At 42.2% G+C, this 23328-nt stretch overlaps 1 protein-coding gene across 1 annotated transcript in view; it reads right to left on the bottom strand.

Annotated features, from left to right (window-relative positions):
- LOC120045929 (dystonin-like) overlaps positions 1-23328 on the bottom strand; it is a 195751-nt gene that overhangs the window by 66121 nt on the left and 106302 nt on the right. Inside the window, exons 34-51 of the mRNA XM_038990855.1 lie at positions 18979-19107; positions 17748-17836; positions 17473-17581; positions 15791-16745; positions 11834-13075; positions 10254-10882; positions 9984-10136; positions 9329-9478; positions 8871-9104; positions 8070-8222; positions 7559-7792; positions 6992-7288; positions 3916-4464; positions 3241-3417; positions 2267-2390; positions 809-1017; positions 268-585; positions 1-167 (exon numbers count right to left, since the gene is read on the bottom strand). Coding sequence (XP_038846783.1) covers positions 1-167; positions 268-585; positions 809-1017; positions 2267-2390; positions 3241-3417; positions 3916-4464; positions 6992-7288; positions 7559-7792; positions 8070-8222; positions 8871-9104; positions 9329-9478; positions 9984-10136; positions 10254-10882; positions 11834-13075; positions 15791-16745; positions 17473-17581; positions 17748-17836; positions 18979-19107 — 5918 coding nt within the window. The remainder of the gene's footprint in view (positions 168-267; positions 586-808; positions 1018-2266; positions 2391-3240; positions 3418-3915; positions 4465-6991; positions 7289-7558; positions 7793-8069; positions 8223-8870; positions 9105-9328; positions 9479-9983; positions 10137-10253; positions 10883-11833; positions 13076-15790; positions 16746-17472; positions 17582-17747; positions 17837-18978; positions 19108-23328) is intronic.

Raw genomic sequence — 23328 nt, 5'->3', positions numbered from 1 at the left:
TTCTCTTTCACAGTGTCTTTGAAGGTATTGAAGTTGTTGGAGAGGTTGTCAATCTTTCCCTGAATCTGGGCCATGCTTCCCTCTGGACCCATATTGGACAGCTCCTTTGACAGCTTTTGCAGTATTTCCACATCCTTGGCATGTTCAGCCAACTCAGTGTTAGTGTCCTACAGAAACATTAGAACAGTTAGAACAATTGGAAGATCACTATTGAGCAATGTGTGGTTGAAAATGAGCATTAAATTAACATATTTGATGACTAGCTACCTGCATGAGCTGCGAGAGCTCGTTGACATTTTTCCCTGGCCCGTCTGTTTCGGAGAGGGCCTGTGAGCGCTTGAGCACAAACTGCTGCACCTTGTCCGAGGTCTTCTCGAACTCCTCCACCTTGTCCTTCAACTGCTCCAGCTGCTCCATTTTCTGCTTGTGCTTGTCACAGGTGTCAGAGAAGCGCTGTGACAGGGCATCCATTTTGGACTGCAGCAGAGCCGCGGCGGAGGGGTCAGCTGTCTCCACAAATTTCTTCACCTTGGCCTTCATGGCCGAGATGCTACTCTGGCGACTGGAAATATCCTGCTCCAGAGCCTTGAAGAAAAACAATGGATGACAAATATATATTTTAGAGACATTTTAACGTTTTTCAATGTTTTTATAGCTTAGGTTTCATCATCTGTAGAAGATCATGCAGAGACAAATTCCAAATTAACTGTTGAGCCAAAATAACCAGTTACAGTAAGGTGAATATATGGTGAAATGACTATTTGACTGGTAAAAACAGTTACACAAAGTTAATGTTTACAGTACATACTGCCCCTTTGCTCAGCACATCTCCAATGGCTGCTGAATCCAGAGGGACTTGTCCTTTCTCCTTCACACTCTTCTCTACTCCCTCCATCCATCTCATCATCTCATCCAGGCCATCCTGGACACTCAGGGAGCGGGTCAAGGTGATCTGAAGCTTCTCATTACGATCACTCACTGACTTGGACAGGTTGTCATACCTTTCCACAATATCATCTGAAAGCAAAGACACAATGCTATGGTTTTAGGGTCAATGCTTAGCACTGGTAAAAGTTCATACCACTTGGAAATTATGAGCAAATCAAGTCAGGGTTTTCACTGTTCTCTCTGTTCGACCTTTCTGCTAAGGTCAAACATATGGAAAAGATTACTGTATCATAAATATACAGCACATACAAAAAATACTTTTGAGTCGGCCAAGCGCAATATCATTAGGGACAGGGTAAAACATTTTACATTCAGCATCACTCCGTCAAGGGAAATATAGTATTCTTTCTAACAAAGACATCTACTTATATTTCAGGATGTTGTGTATCTCTTATTAAAATAATCAGAATTCATGTAAACATTACAGTTTTGGAAACATAGGTTGTCCAAAATAATTGGTCTCTTGGCACCACTTACCCCGGATATGGGGTATGTTGAGCCGCTGGACAGGGTAAGTTGAGCCACCTACAAATTTCTGTACTGAATGAAATATTACCACTACCTTCAAAAACCTTCTCCAATCTTAATTTCCCAAACCCAATTCAACACAATCACAATAACTGTTTTGTCTTTTAATCATTTTAAGCATGTTTGAACACTGGCTTAACAACTTACAAACACTATGTACTTTTTAAAACACTTTTAACATATACCAGGACCTGGTGTTACCTCATATCCCCGCGATAATGCCTGGCATTACGCCTGGGAAGAAAACACTTACATTTGCTCAAACTGTGGCTCAACTTACCCCGTGGCCATTGGCACAACTTACCCCAAGGCAAAAAAATGTATTAGCCCACATAGCTACAAGGATGAACTTTCATGCTAGGTTTAGGACCTCATATTGAAGCTTATAGAGACCCCAACTGATGTATAGAACAATCTCAAAATGTACTTTGGTTAAGATACAAGCATCATGAAACCTCTAGAACAATACATTAATTTGACATGGTGAAGAAAAAAAAAATTGGGACCTAACTTGCTTACCACGTTCCCCATGTGGTTTCTTCCTTCACAGACTCTATGATATGAGGAACTCTTCCTAAATATTTGGTCAAATTATTACATTTGTGTATCGTTTCCTAGAAACAAGGGATGGCTCAACTTACCACACTCTCCCCTACTTCTATTTCACTCCAACAGTCATGAATCACTATAATAGTAACCACACATTGGCAGTGGCACTATATTGTCAAGTATTTCATTATTTTTAGAAATAGCATTGGATGAGAATCTATACTTAAGACTGATTACTCACCTACTGTCTCCTGGATCTCGTCCTGATTGGTCAACAGGTCCCCCTCAGCAGTGACCAGAGAGTCAGATGTTTTGCGGAGTGTCTCCACAGCAGTCTGACGACCAGTGGTCTGATTTTGCAGAGCCTGACCATGACAAACACAGGCAGACAGAAGATTAGACAGTCAACATGTCTAACAGACAAACCACACTGCTCCATATAGATATATCAATAAACTCCAGCTATATCTTTATTACAATGCTGTAATTATACAGGTTTAAAGCTGGAGACAAATATTTTGTAAAAGCATCTAAAAACAAATAGTGTTATTCAAACACTCAAATACTAGAGCTCCACTACTGTAACTTTACATATACCTGACTGGTTGCACTCAGCGGAAAACGTAGCATTTCCCTGACATAAACTATATTCTTGAGTTTTTGGCACCTCTAATCTTCTATATCTCTGAGCCACTGCAATGCAACTCCATAGAGAGATGTAATGGAACATGACTTTACTCCCACTCTCTCTCTCTCTCTCTACACTACATACTTTCAGTTGCAAGCCAGCTTGACTCAGAGAGTACTGCAGGGACATCATCTATTAAAGGATACTAGGCATTCTCTACACCTCTGTCCAGTCCAACTCCAATCGTAACCTCCCCCCCCCGCCTCAAAGGCATAAGCAAGAAAATGTACGAATGGTTAGGATATTCATGTCTTGGGGACAGCTTTGAGGTTTGAATTTGGACCTATAAATAGCAGTGTTGTTTTAAAGTGAGTGGAAACACTGTATATGGAGAGGGAAGTTTGAAGCAGTGTAATGACCTCTAAACCCATTCAGTTCTCAGAGCCGTCAGTGAGTAAACTCTGAAAAAAGGCTGTTCTGTAAACAGCTATTCCTCCACTTGCCCAGAGTCTGTTACACTGTGGTAATGTGCTTTGTCTGGATAAAACACATACTGATTTGGTGAGATTTTATTTTTTTTGTCATACCTTGGTGTCCTCCAGCTGTTTCTGTAGGGTTTGAGGGTCGGCAGCAATGGCCTCAGACTGTTGCCTTCTGGCTTCCTCCACTGAGTTGTTGAGCCACTTCAGGAGACCAGCGGTTGAGTCCTCGTACTTCTTGTACTTGTCCACCACATCTTTGAGGTTGTTGCCGAGCTCATTGCACTGAAAGAAATTAGTTTTGATGTTGATCGCTGTGGTAGTTACTAACTTGGAATGCATGCAGTATTACTGCCTACTCTTTTCTGTATCTCAACCTATAGAAAAGCTGGACAGCAATATATAATAAAATAGCATTTCATCTGAATTGTTTTTAAGATCAACAGTTACACAAAGTCAACCTTTGCCTCTCAGTATGAGAGTGAACCAGTGTTGTGATACAGAACAATGACTCATTTGCTTTCATTTTGATTAAACAGAAATGCTTCCACCATGTGGTGAGAGTAGGATATTACATCCATAAAAAAAGAACATTCAATCAGCCTGAGATGTGTGTCTCATTCAGTGTTCACCGTACTGATTTAAATAGGTAGGCCCCCTGGTGTTACCAAGGTGGTTCAGTGAACAACATGAATGTGATCAGTAACCTTGCTGAAGACTTCGAGACTAGGCTTTAGTCCAGCGGGCTAAATCAGTCTTGTGGTACTGGTATATAAAGTTTACCTGAGAGTGCAGGGCTTTGTAACGGCTAGCAACCGAGTCCAGCTTATCCTTTACAGCAGCGCAGGTTCCAGTGGTATCCACCTCCAGCTGGGCATCTTTCCCCTCAGGGTCCATGCGTCCACAGGCTTTCGCCACGTCCAGCACCTTCTGCCCTGAGATGGTGATGAACCGCAGGTCCCCCTTGTGGGAGATGACGTCCTCAGAGAAGCTCTTCTGTCTCTGGAGCTTCTCTGTGAGGATGTTCAGAGCTCCAGCGGGGGCTCCCAGCTCCCCCACCTCCCCCTCGGCCTGCTGCAGCCAGCCCTCAAACTCCTCACAGTCTCCTTGGAACTTCTTCAGCTCCTCCTGGACTTGGACCACCTGCTTCATCTGCTGTTCTGCCTGGGTAAGGGAAGCGTTGTACCGACCCTTCAACTCCTGGATGTCCATCTGCAGCTTGTCTTTCTCCGTGGAGGACAGGGCATGGGCCTGGTGGTCCAGCAGAGCCTGGGCTGACTGGGTGGCCATGATCATGTCCTGCTGCTGGGACAGGATCTCCTGGTGACGAGCCTGGAAGAGGAGAGAGTCCATTCAAATTCCAAAAGCTTTATTGTCAAATTGACATAGTATGGAAAATTGCCACATGAAAAACCTACAACACTGACATTTAACACACAGGACAAGATATGAAATTTAAAAAATAAATAAAGTGAAAATATTGCATTTAAGTATTGGTTAACTCTTGAGGTTCCTAGGGTCTCCACCGAGCTAGGTAAATCTGCTTTTAGTTTTAATGGACTCTATTGCTGGAACGGATTTCAAAATACATTTTTTATATGTATTTGTATTTTTTATTTAACTAGGCAACAAATTCTTATTTAAAATTATGGCCTACACCGGCCAAACCCGGACGATGCTGGCCAATTGTGCGCTGCCCTATGGGCCTCCCAATTATGGCCGGTTGTGATACAGCCTGGATTCAAACCAGGGTAACTGTAGTGACGCCTCTAACACTGAGATGCAGTGCCTTACACCGCTGCGCCCCTTAGGAGCCCAAAATGATTTTCTGGTGTCATTCAGGCAATTTGAAGTATTGACTGGGGACTTATTTGTTGAGGAATGTAACTGTTTTTCTGGGTGATATGTGATGTTTTATTTGTGCTTCCCATGACTATGTTTATATATATATATATATATATATATATATATATATACAGTGGGGAGAACAAGTATTTGATACACTGCCGATTTTGCAGGTTTTCCTACTTACAAAGCATGTAGAGGTCTGTAATTTTTATCATAGGCACACTTCAACTGACGGAATCTAAAACAAAAATCCAGAAAATCACATTGTATGATTTTTAAGTAATTAATTTGCATTTTATTGCATGACATAAGTATTTGATACATCAGAAAAGCAGAACTTAATATTTGGTACAGAAACCTTTGTTTGCAATTACAGAGATCATACGTTTCCTGTAGTTCTTGAACAGGTTTGCACACACTGCAGCAGGGATTTTGGCCCACTCCTCCATACAGACCGTCTCCAGATCCTTCAGGTTTCGAGGCTGTCGCTGGGCAATACGGACTTTCAGCTCCCTCCAAAGATTTTCTATTGGGTTCAGGTCTGGAGACTGGCTAGGCCACTCCAGGACCTTGAGATGCTTCTTACGGAGCCACTCCTTAGTTTCCCTGGCTGTGTGTTTCGGGTCATTGTCATGCTGGAAGACCCAGCCACGACCCATCTTCAATGCTCTTACTGAGGGAAGGAGGTTGTTGGCCAAGATCTCGCGATACATCTATCCTCCCCTCAATACGGTGCAGTCGTCCTGTCCCCTTTGCAGAAAAGCATCCCCAAAGAATTATGTTTCCACCTCCATGCTTCACGGTTGGGATGGTGTTCTTGGGGTTGTACTCATCCTTCTTCTTCCTCCAAACACGGCGAGTGGAGTTTAGACCAAAAAGCTCTATTTTTGTCTCATCAGACCACATGACCTTCTCCCATTCTTCCTCTGGATCATCCAGATGGTCATTGGCAAACTTCAGACGGGCCTGGACATGCGCTGGCTTGAGCAGGGGGACCTTGCGTGCGCTACAGGATTTTAATCCATGACGGCGTAGTGTGTTACTAATGGTTTTCTTTGAGACTGTGGTCATCAGCTCTCTTCAGGTCATTGACCAGGTCCTGCCGTGTAGTTCTGGGCTGATCCCTCACCTTCCTCATGATCATTGATGCCCCACGAGGTGAGATCTTGCATGGAGCCCCAGACCGAGGGTGATTGACCGTCATCTTGAACTTCTTCCATTTTCTAATAATTGCGCCAACAGTTGTTGCCTTCTCACCAAGCTGCTTGCCTATTGTCCTGTAGCCCATCCCAGCCCTGTGCAGGTCTACAATTTTATCCCTGATGTCCTTACACAGCTCTCTGGTCTTGGCCATTGTGGAGAGGTTGGAGTCTGTTTGATTGAGTGTGTGGACAGGTGTCTTTTATACAGGTAACGAGTTCAAACAGGTGCAGTTAATACAGGTAATGAGTGGAGAACAGGAGGGCTTCTTAAAGAAAAACTAACAGGTCTGTGAGAGCCGGAATTCTTACTGGTTGGTAGGTGATCAAATACTTATGTCATGCAATAAAATGCAAATTAATTACTTAAAAATCATACAATGTGATTTTCTGGATTTTTGTTTTAGATTCCGTCTCTCACAGTTGAAGTGTACCTATGATAAAAATTACAGACCTCTACATGCTTTGTAAGTGGGAAAACCTGCAAAATCGGCAGTGATTCAAATACTTGTTCTCCCCACTGTATATATACACATACATACATACACATATATATACACATACATACATACACATATATATATACACATACATACATACATACATACATACATACATACATACATACATACATACAAAAACATATATATATATATATATATATATATATATATATATATATATATATATATATATATATATATATATATCAAATAAAAGAATAAGGAAAAGGTCAATGCAGCTATTAGAAAAAGGGACCTGAGTCTTGCCACTATGAATCAAGCACCACCAGAGAGAATAGGTTAATTTACCTTGACCCTATCATACTGCTTGTCCAGGTCCAGTTCTGGGGTCTTCTCTGTAGCCTGTCTGCCAGTGTCGTTATCTGTAGTCTGGAGAGCGTTTCCATTGTTTCCATTGGGGTCATCATCCTCTCCCAGAATGTTCTTGGCTGAGGTCTCCGATGGCAAAGGCATGTTCCCGTTCTGTTTGCCCATATGGTCTGTCTGATCGACCCCCATCCCTTTCTCATTCCCTATGTTGTTGATCCAGTCCAGCAGACCCTCGATCTTGTTCTTGCTCTCCTCAAGCTGCTCAACAACAGCTTCCTAAACAGGTAGAATATAGCGAGTTATATGATGTTGGCTAAATTATATGATTAAATAGATAACTATACATTTTGTAAATTTATATTTTATTTTAATAAGTAAGCAATCATCAAGCTGAATTACATAAATAATTGTATGTGTCTTTAAGCGGATCTATGTTTTCCTGTAAACTACCTACAATAGAAAGTTTAACTGTCATGATTCAGATTTGCACCGAGTTATGGTATATGGATAATGTTGATGCATGTAAAATGTAATATGTTTTCCAACCTTCTCAGTCTCCTGTTTGATAGCAGTAGTCACAGACTTCTCCACGTCTTTCCTTGACTCCTCGGCCCGTTGGTTGATGAGTTTGACCTTGCTCTTGGCGTCCTCCAGCTTGCTCTCGATGGCAGCGATCTGATCTGGGGTCAGCTTAGACCGGTTCTCATCCAGGAACTTCTTGGTGCTGCTGATGACCTCATTCAAGGCACTGCCGTTGGTCAGGATATCTTTCTGCAAGGCCTGGACATTTAATATTTAACACACAGAGACACAGATGCAGACACAGGCACAGAAAGCATGATAACAGAAATGTTAGGTGATAAATTAGTGAACCCATCAAACAAGATTCAGTATAATAGCAATACATGTGTAACACAATGTGCATAATTGTGTTAGGATAAATGTGTAGCAATGACATCATACTTAAAATAAAATAATGTAGCCATACATTCTATAGTTCAGGTGCAATTCATTTATTAGATAACCAACATTTCGTCAACAAGCTACTGTACTGTACCTGATGCTCTTTCTGGACCTGCTGCAGGTCTTCCACACTCTCTACACTCTTGGCCTGCTGCTGCTGGCCTATCAGACAGTTCTCTGTATTGGTCAGGTTGTCACAGAGCTCCTGCAACTTGTCTGAGAACTCCTTCTGTTTCTCCACCAAGCACTGCACACACCAGAGAGCAATGTTACAATGTTACACTCCTCCCAACAGCATACACTACATAGTACGCATTAATCATACTGGACGTTTGTAGATAGTCAACCCCTGATGACAATGGTCTGAGTATGCTGTAAACATGCTAGCCACTCAACAGGCCAGCATTCTGACATGGTAAAGAAAGAGGACGGGTTTAGTAGAGAGCAATAGGACATTTGTTCACAAGTGTGTTAGTGCTGAGGTTGGTTGAGAAAAACGTTCCCACACTGAAGATGCCTTTGGAGTTTGTCCTCTGGAGTTTAGAGTTTAAAGGTGTGTTGAAGCCTGTGAAACGTGAACACGACCAGGAGAAAGATTAGCGTTTGGCAGTGGTCAAGCAATGGTCTTTTTGGTGTTAAAAGAAACATGCAAGAGACTAACTTCTCATTAAAACACATTCAAAACACATCATTATAAATCTGACAATGAATTCTAGTGACATTATTTTATATATATTCTAAAATATATATCATGACCATAATTTGTTTATGTAGCTATAAAATACACACAGCCACACTTCACTTCAACCAATACATTTTCATAGTTTTCTCAACAAACTGAAATCAACTCTTTCCAAGGTGCAATGGCCCTAAGCCCAGTCATTTGGGTCCAAACCTTCTGCTGACTCTCATTCTCGCTGATCTCCAGCTGGAGTTGAAGGGTGCGTCTCTGATTGGCCACCCTCTCCATCTGATCCTTAATTGCCCTCTGGGTGGCGCTGAGAGACTTGAGGAGGTGCCTGCTCTGGGCCGGGCTCAGGAACTGGGCATGCTCTGAGATAAAGTACTGGATGTCAAACGCAGTGTCCTCCAGATGCCTCTGGGTACCTGACACATTAGTCTCCATGTCCTAGAAACACAGACAGGGGTCATGGAAGGGGGCTGAACCAATCAACACAACTCATTGGATGTATAAATGTAAACCATAATATATTGTGTCATTGGTTAATTCGAGGGAAAAACCACAAACTTTTCATTTAACCTTAAAATACTGTGTATTTTATTCATATATACTTGAAATACACTACTGTAGGTGAATGTGGAACATAAGGAGAATAAGGTATGAAAAGATACCTCATTATTCTGGATCATTTCTTTCACTGTGTCCACGTCATATGTGTTCATGATGTCGAGGTTGTAGGTCATCTCAGAGTTGTCATGAATACAGCCTGATAGTTGATTAAGGGTACTGAGGAGCTCCTGGTATGTTGACTCCAAATTGGCCTGAAAAACACAGTTCATACAATGAGGATTAATTTCATAGACTTTGTATTTACTGCAGTTCAGTAATATAATTTCCTAGATCAAAACAATGAGAAACAAACACTGACCTTCCCTTTATCAATAGCCTGCGTTAGAACGTAATTCCTTTCTGCAGACATTTGGCAAACGTCTGCAAATGCTGGCTGCAACTCTCGAAAGGCTGAAGCCAGATCTTGGTGGATATGCGTGGGAATGAGTTCATTAGCAGACTTTAACAGCTGCTTGGCTATGTCCAGATCTCTGGTTAGAAAGCTATCCAGTGTAGACAGATGTGCTTCCAACAACTAGAAACAGAAGTGGGTGAATGTTGAGACAGATGCTCATGCAAGGAGGGGACACTCAGAAACAGAAAGAAAAATGTAAGTGTCTAGAAAGTACCGAAGGTGCCACATTCTTTCAGGGATGCATTGTTATTATAATGCATTCAATCCTTTCTATGGTGCATTTAAGTGTATGTGATACAAACCTGAGATTCCTCCAGCTGACTGTGTAACTCCTCCATGTTGTTACTCAGAGAGCCCTGCTTGGATGACAAGTCGTTCCTGATCTCCACTAGAACATCTGCATGATCCTGAAGTCTACCAACACACTCCAGATAATCCTGGGTGGAGTACTGTTTCTGAAAATACATAAAATACATTACATATATGAATAATTTCAAATAAATACATATGTCATATACATGAGTAGTAGTTATTTTATATGCATTTATATGAGTTTCGAACATAAAACTTACCCTGACCTTAGGATGAACTGCTCCAGCATTGCCTGTGTCTGAAATGGTTTCAACCTCAGTAGATTGATATAGGTCAAGACCTTCCATGGGATCTGCCACGGCACCTTCAGCCTCATCGGACGAGTCCTCCACCTGGATGATCTCCAGGTTGCGTGGCCTGTCCTCATCAGGAGCACCCCCCAGAATACTCCTCAAGGCTCCAATCACATCTCTGAGCATGGCAGGGTCTTGGCTTGAGGATACACTTTGAAGAACCTGCTGAAACCTAATCTGGATCATATCAGATGGAGGTGTTTCTTCATGGGGTGGTTTCCCTCCATCCAGACTAGTTTTACCTGAGCGGAGAGCCTCATGCTTCAACAGATCCCTGAGGAGATCTGGACTATTACTTTTCACAAGCCCAGGAGCTGCATCTGTCTCACTACCAAAATCACCAGAACCTCTTCCATGGGACAGTGGATTGTCCTGTATCAGGTTGATGATGCCCTCCAATGCTTGGGTCTTAGCCTTTTGTAATTCATCGACATCTGCCCCCTCCACTCTCATTCTCACCAGCTCACCTAAACCGGACCTTAGAGCACTATAGATGGCCGACGCAGGTGGTAGGACACTATCAGGTGTCATGAAGTCTGGTTGAACATCAACAGTCATCAGATGGGGATGATTCTCATCAGCAACGCATAGATTTAGCCTATTTCCATCCTGCGTAAGATCTGACCCCAGGCCAGGCTCTTTACCCTTTACCAGATGCTGTAAGGTAATTTCTGATGTTGAGGTGGTATTGGAGGAAGAGTCTGGTTGAACAATAGCAGCCATCGGCTGGGGATGATTCTCAACTGCACCACATTCATCTTGTTTAACAACTGATCTCATACCTGGCTCTGTTGCCTTTAATGGATACCCTGGGAACATTTCTGATGCTGATGACGAACTTGTATCAGGCAACTTCTCAGACACAACTGAGTTACATTTGCCAGTACCTGTCTGTCCTGTCTGTGATGACTTGGACACAGTGGGTGAATCAGCTTGATCAGTAATCTGTGAGACACTACCATCAGATGAATCTTCTTGTCTCCCTGAGGATGGTTTGCTGTCATCACCCCTGCTTGATTCAACCCTGCCATTAGCTTTAGCGTTAACATTAGCGTTTGAATTTGACAGATGTTTATCAGTCAGTGTCAGATCAGGGGTAATTCTGTTAGATATCACTTTAGTGGGAGCAGTTTCTAACTGCTCTTGATCACCGATATCATAGCTGTCATTATTGTCACAGTGTGTTTCTATGATCAGTACACTGGATACAATAGCTAAATCAGAGGAGTTAGTCAACTGCACTGGAGTCTTTTTTTGACCTGTTGGCTTACTCTGACTGTACCCATTCTGAGAGGATGTAGGCTTGATATCTCCACTAATATCCCCATCTGACTTCACTAGCGGTTGCTGAGGTGGCACAGTGCTAAACGATAAAAGTCCATCACTGTTTATTACCATTTTATCCACATTGACACCCACGACTGCGGACACTGTGCTTGTTACATCGCTAGACAAATCTCTCAGTGATGAGCTACCTATTCTCTGACCTGACTTCTTGACTAGCTGGCTAGCTGGCGGCTGAACTGCGTTCAACACATTCTCCATTTTCCTTTCATCAGACAACAGATCACTATGTGATGAGCAGGACACGCCCGAGTCACTCTGAACAGGACTGACAGTCTGGTTCCCCATTATCTCACGGTATCCCATTATCTGCACGGTATCCCCCGGAGTGAAGCCGATTGCCTCACAGGACAGATTCGTGCCTCTCCTCAGAGAACTGTTACCATCTTCCTCTGTCTGTCTCACCTCTTTAGCCTGGGCCTGAGGAGCTCCGCTATCTCCACTATCGCTCAAACTGAGAGAGTTTGATCTGTTTGACAACATGTCATTGTGGATGGAATTTCTAGACCCAGGGACCATGTCTGACAGTGGACTGGTAGGGGCCTGTGAGGAACCATCTTCCCTTAATGAAGATGATGTGTCAGGTTGATGGATGACACGTTCCCCTGTTACCTGATCTGACAGGATAGGTGATAGGATCTGTCTACATACAGGCCCATGACTAATGGTGAACGAAGGTAGTAAGGACTTCTGGGAGTCGCAGTTCTGTTCTCTGTTTCCTTCTGCATCCACATCTTCCCCTGCATGTCTATTTCTATTCTCTTTACCTTCTTCCCCATTGACATCCTCATCAGGGGCGTCAAGAACCAAAACCGGCACATTTTTGTCTGTTTGATGTTGACGTATATTCTCGGCCTCGTTGTTGTCTATGAGGCCCAGACTCTGGGAATAAGAAATGCTGTGCATGCAGTTTCTATCAGGGTCGATGATTGCGTTGTATACTGGGTCTGAGTGAAGGATCTTTTCAGCCAAATCATCATCAATCAACCCTGAATCCAGTGCTTCATTTACACGAATAGTGCATCCGGACTTGGAGTCATATACACCACCCAACAGGCTCTGCTGTTCCATGATCTGCAGGGCTATCTGGGAGGATATGGAGCCTCTAGACACAGCTTCTTTCAGGGTTGCCACTGTGCTTCTCTCATCCCCTAAAACCTCTCCCTTGTGGAGCTGCAATGACAGCACTTCTAACACAGTCTCCTCATCCACAAGGCCTTTATGAAGAGCTGCATCAAGGTCATAGCGTTTCCCAGAGATGATGTCCAAAATACCACCCTCCTCTAGTTGGGCTCTGAGAAGGTGGATCGCAAAGCCTCTCTCATCTTCATTGTCCCATGCTTCTTCCTCAGTGCATGGAAACTCTGTGGATGTGTCAAGGGTGTCTGCCAATAAAGTGGACAATGGAGATGATTCAGATTTTGTGTTTTTGTCTGTCTCACAGCCAGGTGTATTTGTGGGACGTTGTGGGGAATCTTGTGCACCCGGTGGCAAGTTCAGGCCTGTGTCTTTCACTGAGCACAAAGTAGAGATTTTCAATATGGGTTGTGTGGCTGAACCTCCATTGAAAGTCCCTTTAGGTTGATTATCTGAAGCAACATCTGTTTCTGAATCAATTTTAATTGATGTTGGGCTTGTGCGCATTGTGTTTTTTTGATCGATTCTGTCAGGCAAAACACACATTTCAGACGTGTGCTGCCTGGTATTCTTTTCAGAGTCAATAGATATGGATGATTTGTCTGTGAAACTGTGTACTATCTCCCTTTCGGAATGTTCTACATTATTGTCAGAGCTACAATATTCATTTTCTGCTGGCACGCTTTTGGAATTCTGCGCAGCTGAGGGGAAACTTGTGTCTGTGTCATTCACCGAGCACAATCTTTGGTGGGTTGACCTTTCCAAAATGACTTGGGTGGCTGACCCTTCATTGAAAGTGAAAGTCCCTTTTGGTTGATTAACTGAAGAGGAGGTTTTTATATCAAACACCAATGGTTCTGGGCTTGTGTTATTAGTGTTCTTTAGATAGATGCTATCACACAAAACACTTCTTTCAGAATCAGGTTGTCTGGTATAATTTTCAGAGCTAAACGATTTATCTGTAAAACCTTGTACTAGTGCCCTTTTGGAGTCCTGTACACACGAGGGCAAGCTAATATCTGTGTCATGTACAGAGCATGATCTAGGAGTTCTGCTTTTCAAAATGGTTTGTGTGGCTGAACCTCCATTGAAAGTCTCTGTTGGTGTATCTGAAGATATATGTGAGGTTTCTACATCAATGTCAAAGGGTACTAGACTTGTGTTGTTTGTCCTCTTCTTCTTCTTTTTCTTCTTCTTAAAAACACTTGCTTCAGAATCACCTGAGCAGGATCTAGGAGTTGAGCTTGCCAAAGTGGTTTGTGTGGGTGATCCTCCATTGGCTGTCTCTTTTGGTTGATTATCTGAAGCTATTTCAGAGGTTTCTAAATTCATTTCAATTAGTGCTAGGCTTGTACTGGTAGAACTAACCTCTACAGATGCTTCCACTGTGAGGCCTTGTGCCACTGTCCTTTTGGAATCCTTGACACCTGATGACAGGCTCATGTCTGTGTCATTCACTAAGCACAATCTAGGAGGAGCTGAGTTTTCCAATATAGTTTGTGTGGCTGAAACTGCATTGACAGTCTCTTTTGGTTGATGATCTGAAGCTATTTCTGAAGTTTCTACATCAATTTCAAATGACAATGGGCTTGTGCCCTGTCTGTTCTTTTGATAAATGCTATTAGACAAAACATTGGCTTTAGAATCATATTGTCCAGAATTCATTTCAGAATGAACAGCTACAGATGCTTCCTCTGTGACACGTTGTGCTAGCAAGCTCATGTCTTTGCCAATCACTAAGCAAGATTTAGTAGGGGATGAGCTTTCCGACATGGCTTGTGAGGCTGATTCTCCTTTTGGTTGATTATATAAAGCTATATCTGAGGTTTCTAAACCAATTTCAACGGATGATGGGCTTGCCTTCTTTTGATAAATTCCATCAGCCAAAACACTTGTATCAGAATCATGCTGTCTGGTATTCTTATCAGAGCCAGATAACTCTTCTGTGAAATCTTGTGCTAGCATGCTTTTTCCAACCTGTGCACCTGAGAGCAAACTCATGTCTATGACATTTACCGAGCACGATTTGGGAGAGGTTTGTGTGGCTGAAATTCCATTGAAAGTCTCTTTTGGTTGATTATCTGAGGTTTCTACATCAATTCCAATGGGATTTATACGTATTGTGTTATTTTGATAGATGCTTATTTCAAAATCCGGCTGTGTGGTATTGTTTACACAGTCAATAGCTGAAGCAGACTCCTCTGTTCCATCTTGGGCTAGCACCATAAACACATTATTAGAAAAGGCTTTATTGTCAGATTGATTATAATTTGACTTATCCTCCCTGAAGAAACTGGATGCATGATGGTCTTTCATTGTTCCATCGGTTTCCTCGTTAATGTGCAAATATCCCAAATCCTCAGTATTGCTTTCAAACGAGATCTCTGAATCTTCAGAAATATCTTCTTTCAAAGAAATATCTTCTTTCAAAGAAATATCCACAAAAGCGGCCTTACCAAGTGCAGTGTTTTGTAGCTGGTTTTCAGATGTCTCTACTGAAATGTTAACTAAAAGTTCAGCCATTTTAGTCAACTGTCCATCGAATATTAAAAGCCTTTGTCCGGATTTTGGATCCATGTAACTATTCATCATGAGGTATGAGATAAATAACTGTTTTGCCTCGATGGGAGATGGGGCATTTATGTTCTCATCATCAATCTCAATATCATCTGTAGGGCGATGGGATCCTCCAATCTGAAGCTCCCTCAACATCAGCCAGCTAGAAAATCTATCATTAAGGTCGTCAACATCAGGAAAAACATCTGGTATTTCAATGGTTTTCAACACCTCTGCTGTATGTGTGTCAATGAAACCATTTTGAGTAGCAGAGTTAATATCCACTACCTCTGAGTCTTCTGCTATGTAAAGGGCAGCTATCTTCTGTCTATTGCTGAGCAGTTTGAATGACAGCTGATTGGTGATGATTTCATGCTGCAGAGAGGTAGACACGGTCAAGATTTCACCAGAGTGAGGCCATAAAAGTCCCATGAACCCCTTCTGTTTCTCGAGCACCAAGAGTGCACTGCTAGAGCTCATCAAATCACACTGAACAGCCTCATCCACCGATAGCCTTTTGCCATTCTGAGGGTTCACTATGCCTCCATTTTGGGCCTGCTGGCTCAGTATCTCAGTGGCAGTGCCTTGATCAATCAAGCCTTCTGACAGTGCTTCCTCTACGGTGAGCTTACGGCCTGTTTTGGGGTTGACGATACCACCTGCAAACAGCTGAGCCCCCAGCAGCCTCATCGTGGTCTGTCTGTCAATCAAGCCCTCATGAACCGCACTAAGTACACTAATCTCCCTCCCAGATGTCAACTCCATGTTTCCATTGTGGCTTTTCTTCACCGGCAGCAGTCGCAGTCCAGTCTCCACATCAGCCACGCTCCTCTGCACCAGCTGGGTGAGCGAGACCTTCTCTGCCGTGCTGGGGTTGATCAGGTCCTTCCATGTGTCCTGTCTCTCCAAGAGCTTGACGTACAGAGGGGCAGGGATCAGGCCAAACTGAAAGGCCCTCTCCAGGGTCAGTACATCGCTCGTGTAGGACACCCTCAACCCACCTGTAGCCAGCTGGATCTCTATAACCTTCATGGCCAGGCGCTCAGAGATGGCCCCCTCTCTAAGCGCTGCTATCACAGGGAGAGGTTCTGAGGAGAACAGTGGGCTCAGGATACACTGGTTGGCTTCGTTGAGCTCTCTGAGCTGCTTCCAGGTGGGCTCGTCAATGAGGTTGTGATGGAAAGCATCGTCCAGCTCCAGACACATCCTTAACTGAGGCAGAACGAGGCCAGAGGTGATGAGCTGAGCCTCCAGGAGACAGAGCCCAGTGTTATGGTCGATCAGGCCGCTCTGAACAGAGCTAAACACAGAGTAGACCTCTACACTTCCAACTTCGAGTACCCCCTCAATGGTCTGAAACGCCTGTGGAAAAATAAATTAAGCATGAGCAGACATATTCAACAACAAATTGTAAAATCCAAAATGTTATGATACAAATCATATAGTTGATTTATTATTGACAAATTGTCATAATTTATACTGTATTCTAAAGCAAGGTGAAACATTTACTCACCCCTCAGGCAAGCATGTGAATGTTAACAGTTCATATGCAAAAGTGCAAGGCTGTGTCAGTGTGATTCAACAGCAAGAAGAAGTAGACACACTAAAGGCTGGCATGCATCTGGGAACAGAATATTCAGTATCTTGCAAAACAAGAGAGCAAGTTAGACACAACACAACAAGGCTGTTATATTTGGTTGTTGGTGACCACCTGTAAGAATTAAAAGGAGATCACCAAAGCTTGGTTTCAATGATGGCTGTGAAAAGTCAGAATGAGGCTGGGTGACATGAAACACTCATGCTCCTAGAAATAGAAGCATGTTTACAGCATACTCAGTTTCACTGGGTTTTGAAGAAAAATATACTTTCCCTTCTCTTGAGAAACCTACATTCCCTTACAAGTCAACATAGTGTTTTTAAGATGACAATGAATGTGGCACAAGAGAAAACCTATCACACCATGCCAGAGTCCATTATGGGAAAAAGGGTTAGTCATGCAGTTGAACAGTAGGTGGCACTTGTGCATAATTTCTCACACCACACTGTAAACTCCCATCCAGTGGTTCAGAGATTAAGTCCAGTATCTAACCTGCTCGGTAGATGGCGTCTGATCAGAACACTGCTGGGAGAGATCACTGTAGGCCTGGTGGAGGGATTTCAGCTGCTCCTTGGCTTCCTGCTTCTCATCCTCAGTCATTCTGCAACTCAGGACATCAGAGGCATTTTAGTTCTATTATCATAATCATATCATTAAATAATTTAAGGCATACAAAATATAATTTAAATAATTTAAGGTGCAGAGAGACATGAACAAAAGTCAGCCTTAAAAACCTCACTAATATATGTTATGATAATTCAACTCACTTGTCACTGTGTTTAGTTAGCATCAGCTGTGTAGTCCTCAGTGCTTCTGCAATTTGCTCCTTCTTTGTTACAATTTCTTCCATTGAAACCTGAAATAACAATTGAATCAGAGATCATTGCTAGGCGAGCTAGGGAGTCCTCAGTGCTTCTGCAATTTGCTCCTTCTTTGTTACAATTTCTTCCATTGAAACCTGAAATAACAATGGGTATACCTTATTCATGTATATACATCTTACTGCTTATTCTGATCACTCGATATGCCACTTTGTAGCATCATATTTGTCACAATAATATACACTGACATTTCACAAAAAGTCAGGTTTGGGTTTGTGCTATATTCTAAACTCAGATATCCAGTTCCTGATTTTCATTCATTTGATTTGCACAAAAATATTTATTTGGTTTGTTTTTCTTATCATATAGTAATCACTTAAAATAACTAGTGCCTAGAGTTTTTCCTGACTACGTGAACCTGACCAGGAGAAACCAGGTCAAATCAAGTCCGACTGGGGCGCAGACTTTTTCCTCGCAGGTCAAATGTTCATGAAAAACTCACCCTGATCATAAGATCATTTTCAAAGAGAAACTGTGCATCCACAATGTAATGCTTTTCAATGTAAAGCCCATTTAATAATTGTATGCAGAAAAATGGCTTTTCATTTTAATCCATATAAAAAGTGTTAATGGTGCAAAATGTTCAGTCCTTGCATATTAAGGAGAATAACATGTTCCAGGAGTAGGGGGTATTTATAATCAAGTTATATTGAAATACTAGAATGCTTATGTAACTGTGTCATCTTTGTTTATATCGTGAGTTATGGGTATAATTACAAAAGCCCTGAGGAGGACGACAGAGACCATGGGCTAATGATTCAAACTTGGGGAAAATCATTTTCTGCTCATATTCAGATGTAAGGGATTGACCCAAACTTATATCACATATTTGTAATAGGGTAAAGAAATAATTAGAGAGTATCAAAAGCATTGTCTTTATTAGAACTATGCACATACAGTAACAGTGAAAGGTTGTGCGACTTTTTGAATTTATTGCATATTCTTGAAATTGAGCACGACCATCGGGATATAAAATGCTATTTTTGCATGACAGGTTATACACACATAATTGTGGGCATAATGATATACTGTATACAATGACAATATGCATATAACAAATATACAGGAAATTAAAGCGTAAAGTAACAGTCAATGCATGTTTGCACACAGTATTTACCTGGGGCTTACTAGAGGCCTCTGTGCTGGCTTTACCATCTTTGCTCTGGCCAGGTTTCACACTGGACATCCAACCTAACAGCTTGCTAACTTTATCACCATGCTCTTTCTTCTCCTCATCAACAGATCTCTAGGATTTGAGGAAAGAATTTCAAAAAGGCGGTTAGGATCAGAGTTTTTAAATCAGGAAATGGGGTTATGCAGACATTCAACAACAGATAAACCTCTAAGGAGACCCCCAGCCATATTTCTGACCTCTATTTGGACAATGAACAGTTTAAGCTCACAACATACAAATCAGTGTTTGATTTATGAAGTTTATTGCCATGTGGATCATGATGTTTACATGTTATGACAGTTGGCGATAAAAAAACTGTAATTGTTTATCATTGACTTTACACATCATGCTAAAAGCATAATTCATCCCTGATTTAATGAACTCCATATTCATAATTTAATTAACATTCATATAATTCCAAGTCAAATAAAATTCACACGTAATTAATTATTTCTTATTTTAAGTGTAGAACATTTCAGTCCAAGAACTTGATTGAGTCATTCTTTGCTGTGTCAATCAAATATTCTGTTTTCCCTATTTACAAGCCATGGAGAACCAAATACTGTTCACTCAAATGTGACGATAGGTCCATAAATATTGGAAAGACGACTTAGCCCCAACACTAAGAACCTTTGTCGTCTCCAGTAGTCTGAGCCCGGTGTGGCCGTCATAGACACCCTTTTCCAGGGCATCCATGAATGAGATTTTCCTCTTCGTCTTTGGGCAGGTGAGGCTTTTGGGGTAAGACTTCTCATCTTTCAGGAATGAGGCAGTGGCTTTGTCAACCAGGAAACTCTGAACAGCCTCATCCAGTGAGATTCTATCATGAGTCTCTGGGTTAATCAGTCCTCCAGTCAGGAGCTGGAATTCCAGGCATCGAAGGCCCACGTCTTTGGGGAACAGGTTCTCCTGAATGGCCTGAGCTACACTCAAGGTCTTTGCTGTCTGGGGATGGATGATGCCATAGTAGGCTTGCTCACACTGTTGGAGCTGGCGGGCAAACGTCTCGTCTAGGAGACCTCTACACAGAGCCTCGGTGACTGTGGCTTTCTCCCCAGAAGCAGGGTCACAGATGCCCCCGGTGCAAGCCTGGGCCTCCAGCAGCCTCAGTGCAGTGAGTCTATCGATAAGGCCCTGCTGATGTCCCTGGAGAATGGTCACCCTTCTCCTCTGAGTGACATCCCACAGACCAGCCAACGGGCTGTTAGCGTCCGGAACAACTACCATTCTTGAAAGAATAAGGTCTGCCAGCTCATAGACGCTGATGAGCCCACTCCGATAACTTACCAGTTCTGTAATTTCAAGGAACTTCAGATCTAAGGCAGTTTCGATGCAAAGCTGCCGTCCACTTTTGAGATCTGTGATGACGTGTAAAGGGCTTTTGTTGACATCGACAGTGGACTTTTCCTGCCATTCACTGTCCTGCTGAGACAGAAACAGGTAGGTCAACTTATCGATGTGGTTGCCCTTAAAGGCTTGGTATGTGGACATTTCCATACCAGAAGCACTGTTGATGACTGATACTCTGTGACAACTGGAGAAGGGAAAACTGGAGAGATTCTTCTCGCCAAAAGGCAGGAGATAGACACCACCATCTGTGTCATACAAACAAGTTTTCAGCAGTTCACAGTAGTAGGCCTTCTGTCCTGAATCAGGTTTGTGGAAGCCTTTGGGGTTGCTGACTGGGTCATACAGACTCTGTAGGGTAGCTTTGTTCAAGAGACCCTGATCAACAGCCATGTTAAGGGGCACCCTAACACCAATCACTGGGTGAACTAATCCTCCAGTGGCTATCTGGGCCTCAATGATCTTCTTTCCTTTGAGCCTGTCAACAATCCTTTCCTCCATGGCCTGAAATACAGACAATGTTTTACTGCCATGGACATAACCAGTGGCTGCTTTTTCAGCATCCATCAGTTTGTCTTTCAGATCTAACCCAACAACACCGTTCTCCAGAGCAGCTTGAACCGAGAGAGTTTGTCCAGTTAAAGGATCTATAACACAGCCAGTTGCAGCCTGTGCCTCCATATACTCAATAGCATATGTCTTAGCTAAAAGGCCTTTCTCTGCAGCCTCCAAGAAGGATATCTTTTTCTTGCTCGACTCCAAGTAGATTCCGGCAATAGCAGTGGGTTTGCCGATGAACTGAACGAGTGATGATTGGACCTCTTCTAATGTGACAAGGCCAGTTTCTAATTTCTGCAAGGTTTCTCTATCCAAAAACTTAGTTTTGATCAACTTCCTGATACTGATACTGCCTCTGTGTCCTTGGAGCTTTGGGGAAAAAGGACGGGTTGTTGTCTCACTCTGCTTCAAACTACTTTCTTTTGACATAGAGGCAAAATGAGATACATTGGATGACATGTCTTTGACATTATATGAACTTGTGTTAGTGATGCTTGTAACACTTGGACTTATCCCTGCCTGACCATCCAGAGACACTAACTTTTTTGTTATTGCCATCGCTTCCGTTTTTTGACTTTGGTTCTTAGCAATCAAATTCTGAGACTGTTTTTGCTGGACTGTTGTAGTCTGCACAGTAGAATAATTTGTTTTCGTAATTGTTTGATTCTGTAAACTGCTTTGATTGCTGACAATTTCCATTTTGCCTCTCTTCACTCTTTGCAGTTTTTCCAGTACTTTGTCTTTCTCCGCTGTTGCTATCTGTTGGCATAAGATGTGAATAATCATTACATATAGAAAATACCTTGAGATCATTTATCCTTGCTTATTGAGTGAAGGAAATGAGCTCAACAAATGAAATATCATTATTATTATTATTATTATTAATTTGTCATACAAATATGCATTTCAATTGTGTCTTGTTTATTTTCTACAAATACTATGCACGTTTTAGATGAATGTAAAAAAATATATATTATAGTCATGGATATATACCTCTGAGGACACTTTTATTTTGATAAGCTCCTCCTCCAGATTGCGGTTTGCCTCTTCATATGATGACACCATTTTCTGTGTTAACAAAAGCTCAGTCTTCAGTTTGGTAACCTCATTGCCTTTGTCACACTTATGATAGGTATGACTTGTAGTCTCCACTTCCTTTTGAGTCCTACATTCAGTCTTAATCGTGACCTCCAGCTTCAAGACCTTTTCCTGAAGACCTCTGACCTCCTTAGCATAGGAAACAACCTGCTCATTGAGGGATCTTGCTTCCTTTTCCTTTATTCCTAGTTTCTGCTCACTGTCTGTCAACATTTGTTTGAGCTTTGTGATCTCTTTTGAATTTTCCTTATGAATGTTTTGCAGCTGAGTAATGCTAGAGTTAAGCTGCATTTTCGCTTTATCTAATTGAGCAATTTGAGATTTTGCTTTCAGCAGGTCATGGCTAATAGTGGTTCTCTCATTTTGCACTTGCTCCATTTTAATACAAACCTTGTCTAATTGTTGTTGAGCTTCCTGCTTTAATTTCAAAGTGCTCTCATTGAATGTTTTGGTTTGACTTGTAGTCTCCACTTCCTTTACAGTCCTATGTTCAGTCTTAATCGTGACCTCCAGCTTCAAGACTTTTTCTTGAAGACCTCTGACCTCCTTGCCATAGGAAACAACCTGCTCGTTGAGGGATCTTGCTTCCTTTTCCTTTACTCTTAGTTTCTGCTCACTGTCTGTCAACATTTGTTTGAGCTTTGTGATCTCTTTTGAATTTTCCTTATGAATTTTTTCCAGCTGAGTAATGCTAGAGTTAAGTTGCATTTTCTCTGTTTCTAACTGAGCAATTTGAGATTTTGCTTTCATCAGGTCATGGCTAATAGTAGTTCTCTCATTTTTCACTTGATCCATTTTAATACGTAGCTCATTTATTTGTTGTAGATCATCCTGCTTTAACTTTAAAGTGCTCTCATTTAATGTTTTCAACTGTGTAATTTCTTGCTGGAAAAACTTGGTGTTATTCTCTGCTAATTCTGTACTGTGTGAAGGTTCTCTGGATTTCTGCTCCAATTCCAGTTTGATATGAGACTCCTGTAATGCATGCATTTGACTCGTTTCCATCTGCACTAACTGCAGCTGTCTCTCATATCCCTGCTTTTGCAGTTCAAGTTTGCTTTTCAAGTCCTCCAGCATCCCCTTACAGTTCTCAAGTTGGTCTTCCAGCTTCTGGGACTTCAGCAGCAGGGCTGAACTTTCTGTTTGTTTTCGCTTTACCTCCTTTTGGGCTTGTTCCAGCTTTCCCTTGAGAATGGTGAGGTCAGATGCCAACGAAAGGGTTTTCTCTTTGGCTGCGCTTCTCTCCCTCTGAAGGACAATGATTTCCTGTTTGAAACTTGATGAAGATTT

This window comes from Salvelinus namaycush, chromosome 4, assembly GCF_016432855.1.
Source record: "Salvelinus namaycush isolate Seneca chromosome 4, SaNama_1.0, whole genome shotgun sequence".
Lineage (NCBI taxonomy): Eukaryota > Metazoa > Chordata > Actinopteri > Salmoniformes > Salmonidae > Salvelinus > Salvelinus namaycush.
The sequence above is the reverse complement of the archived record's forward strand: the minus strand, read 5'-3'. Positions and strand labels throughout refer to the sequence as shown.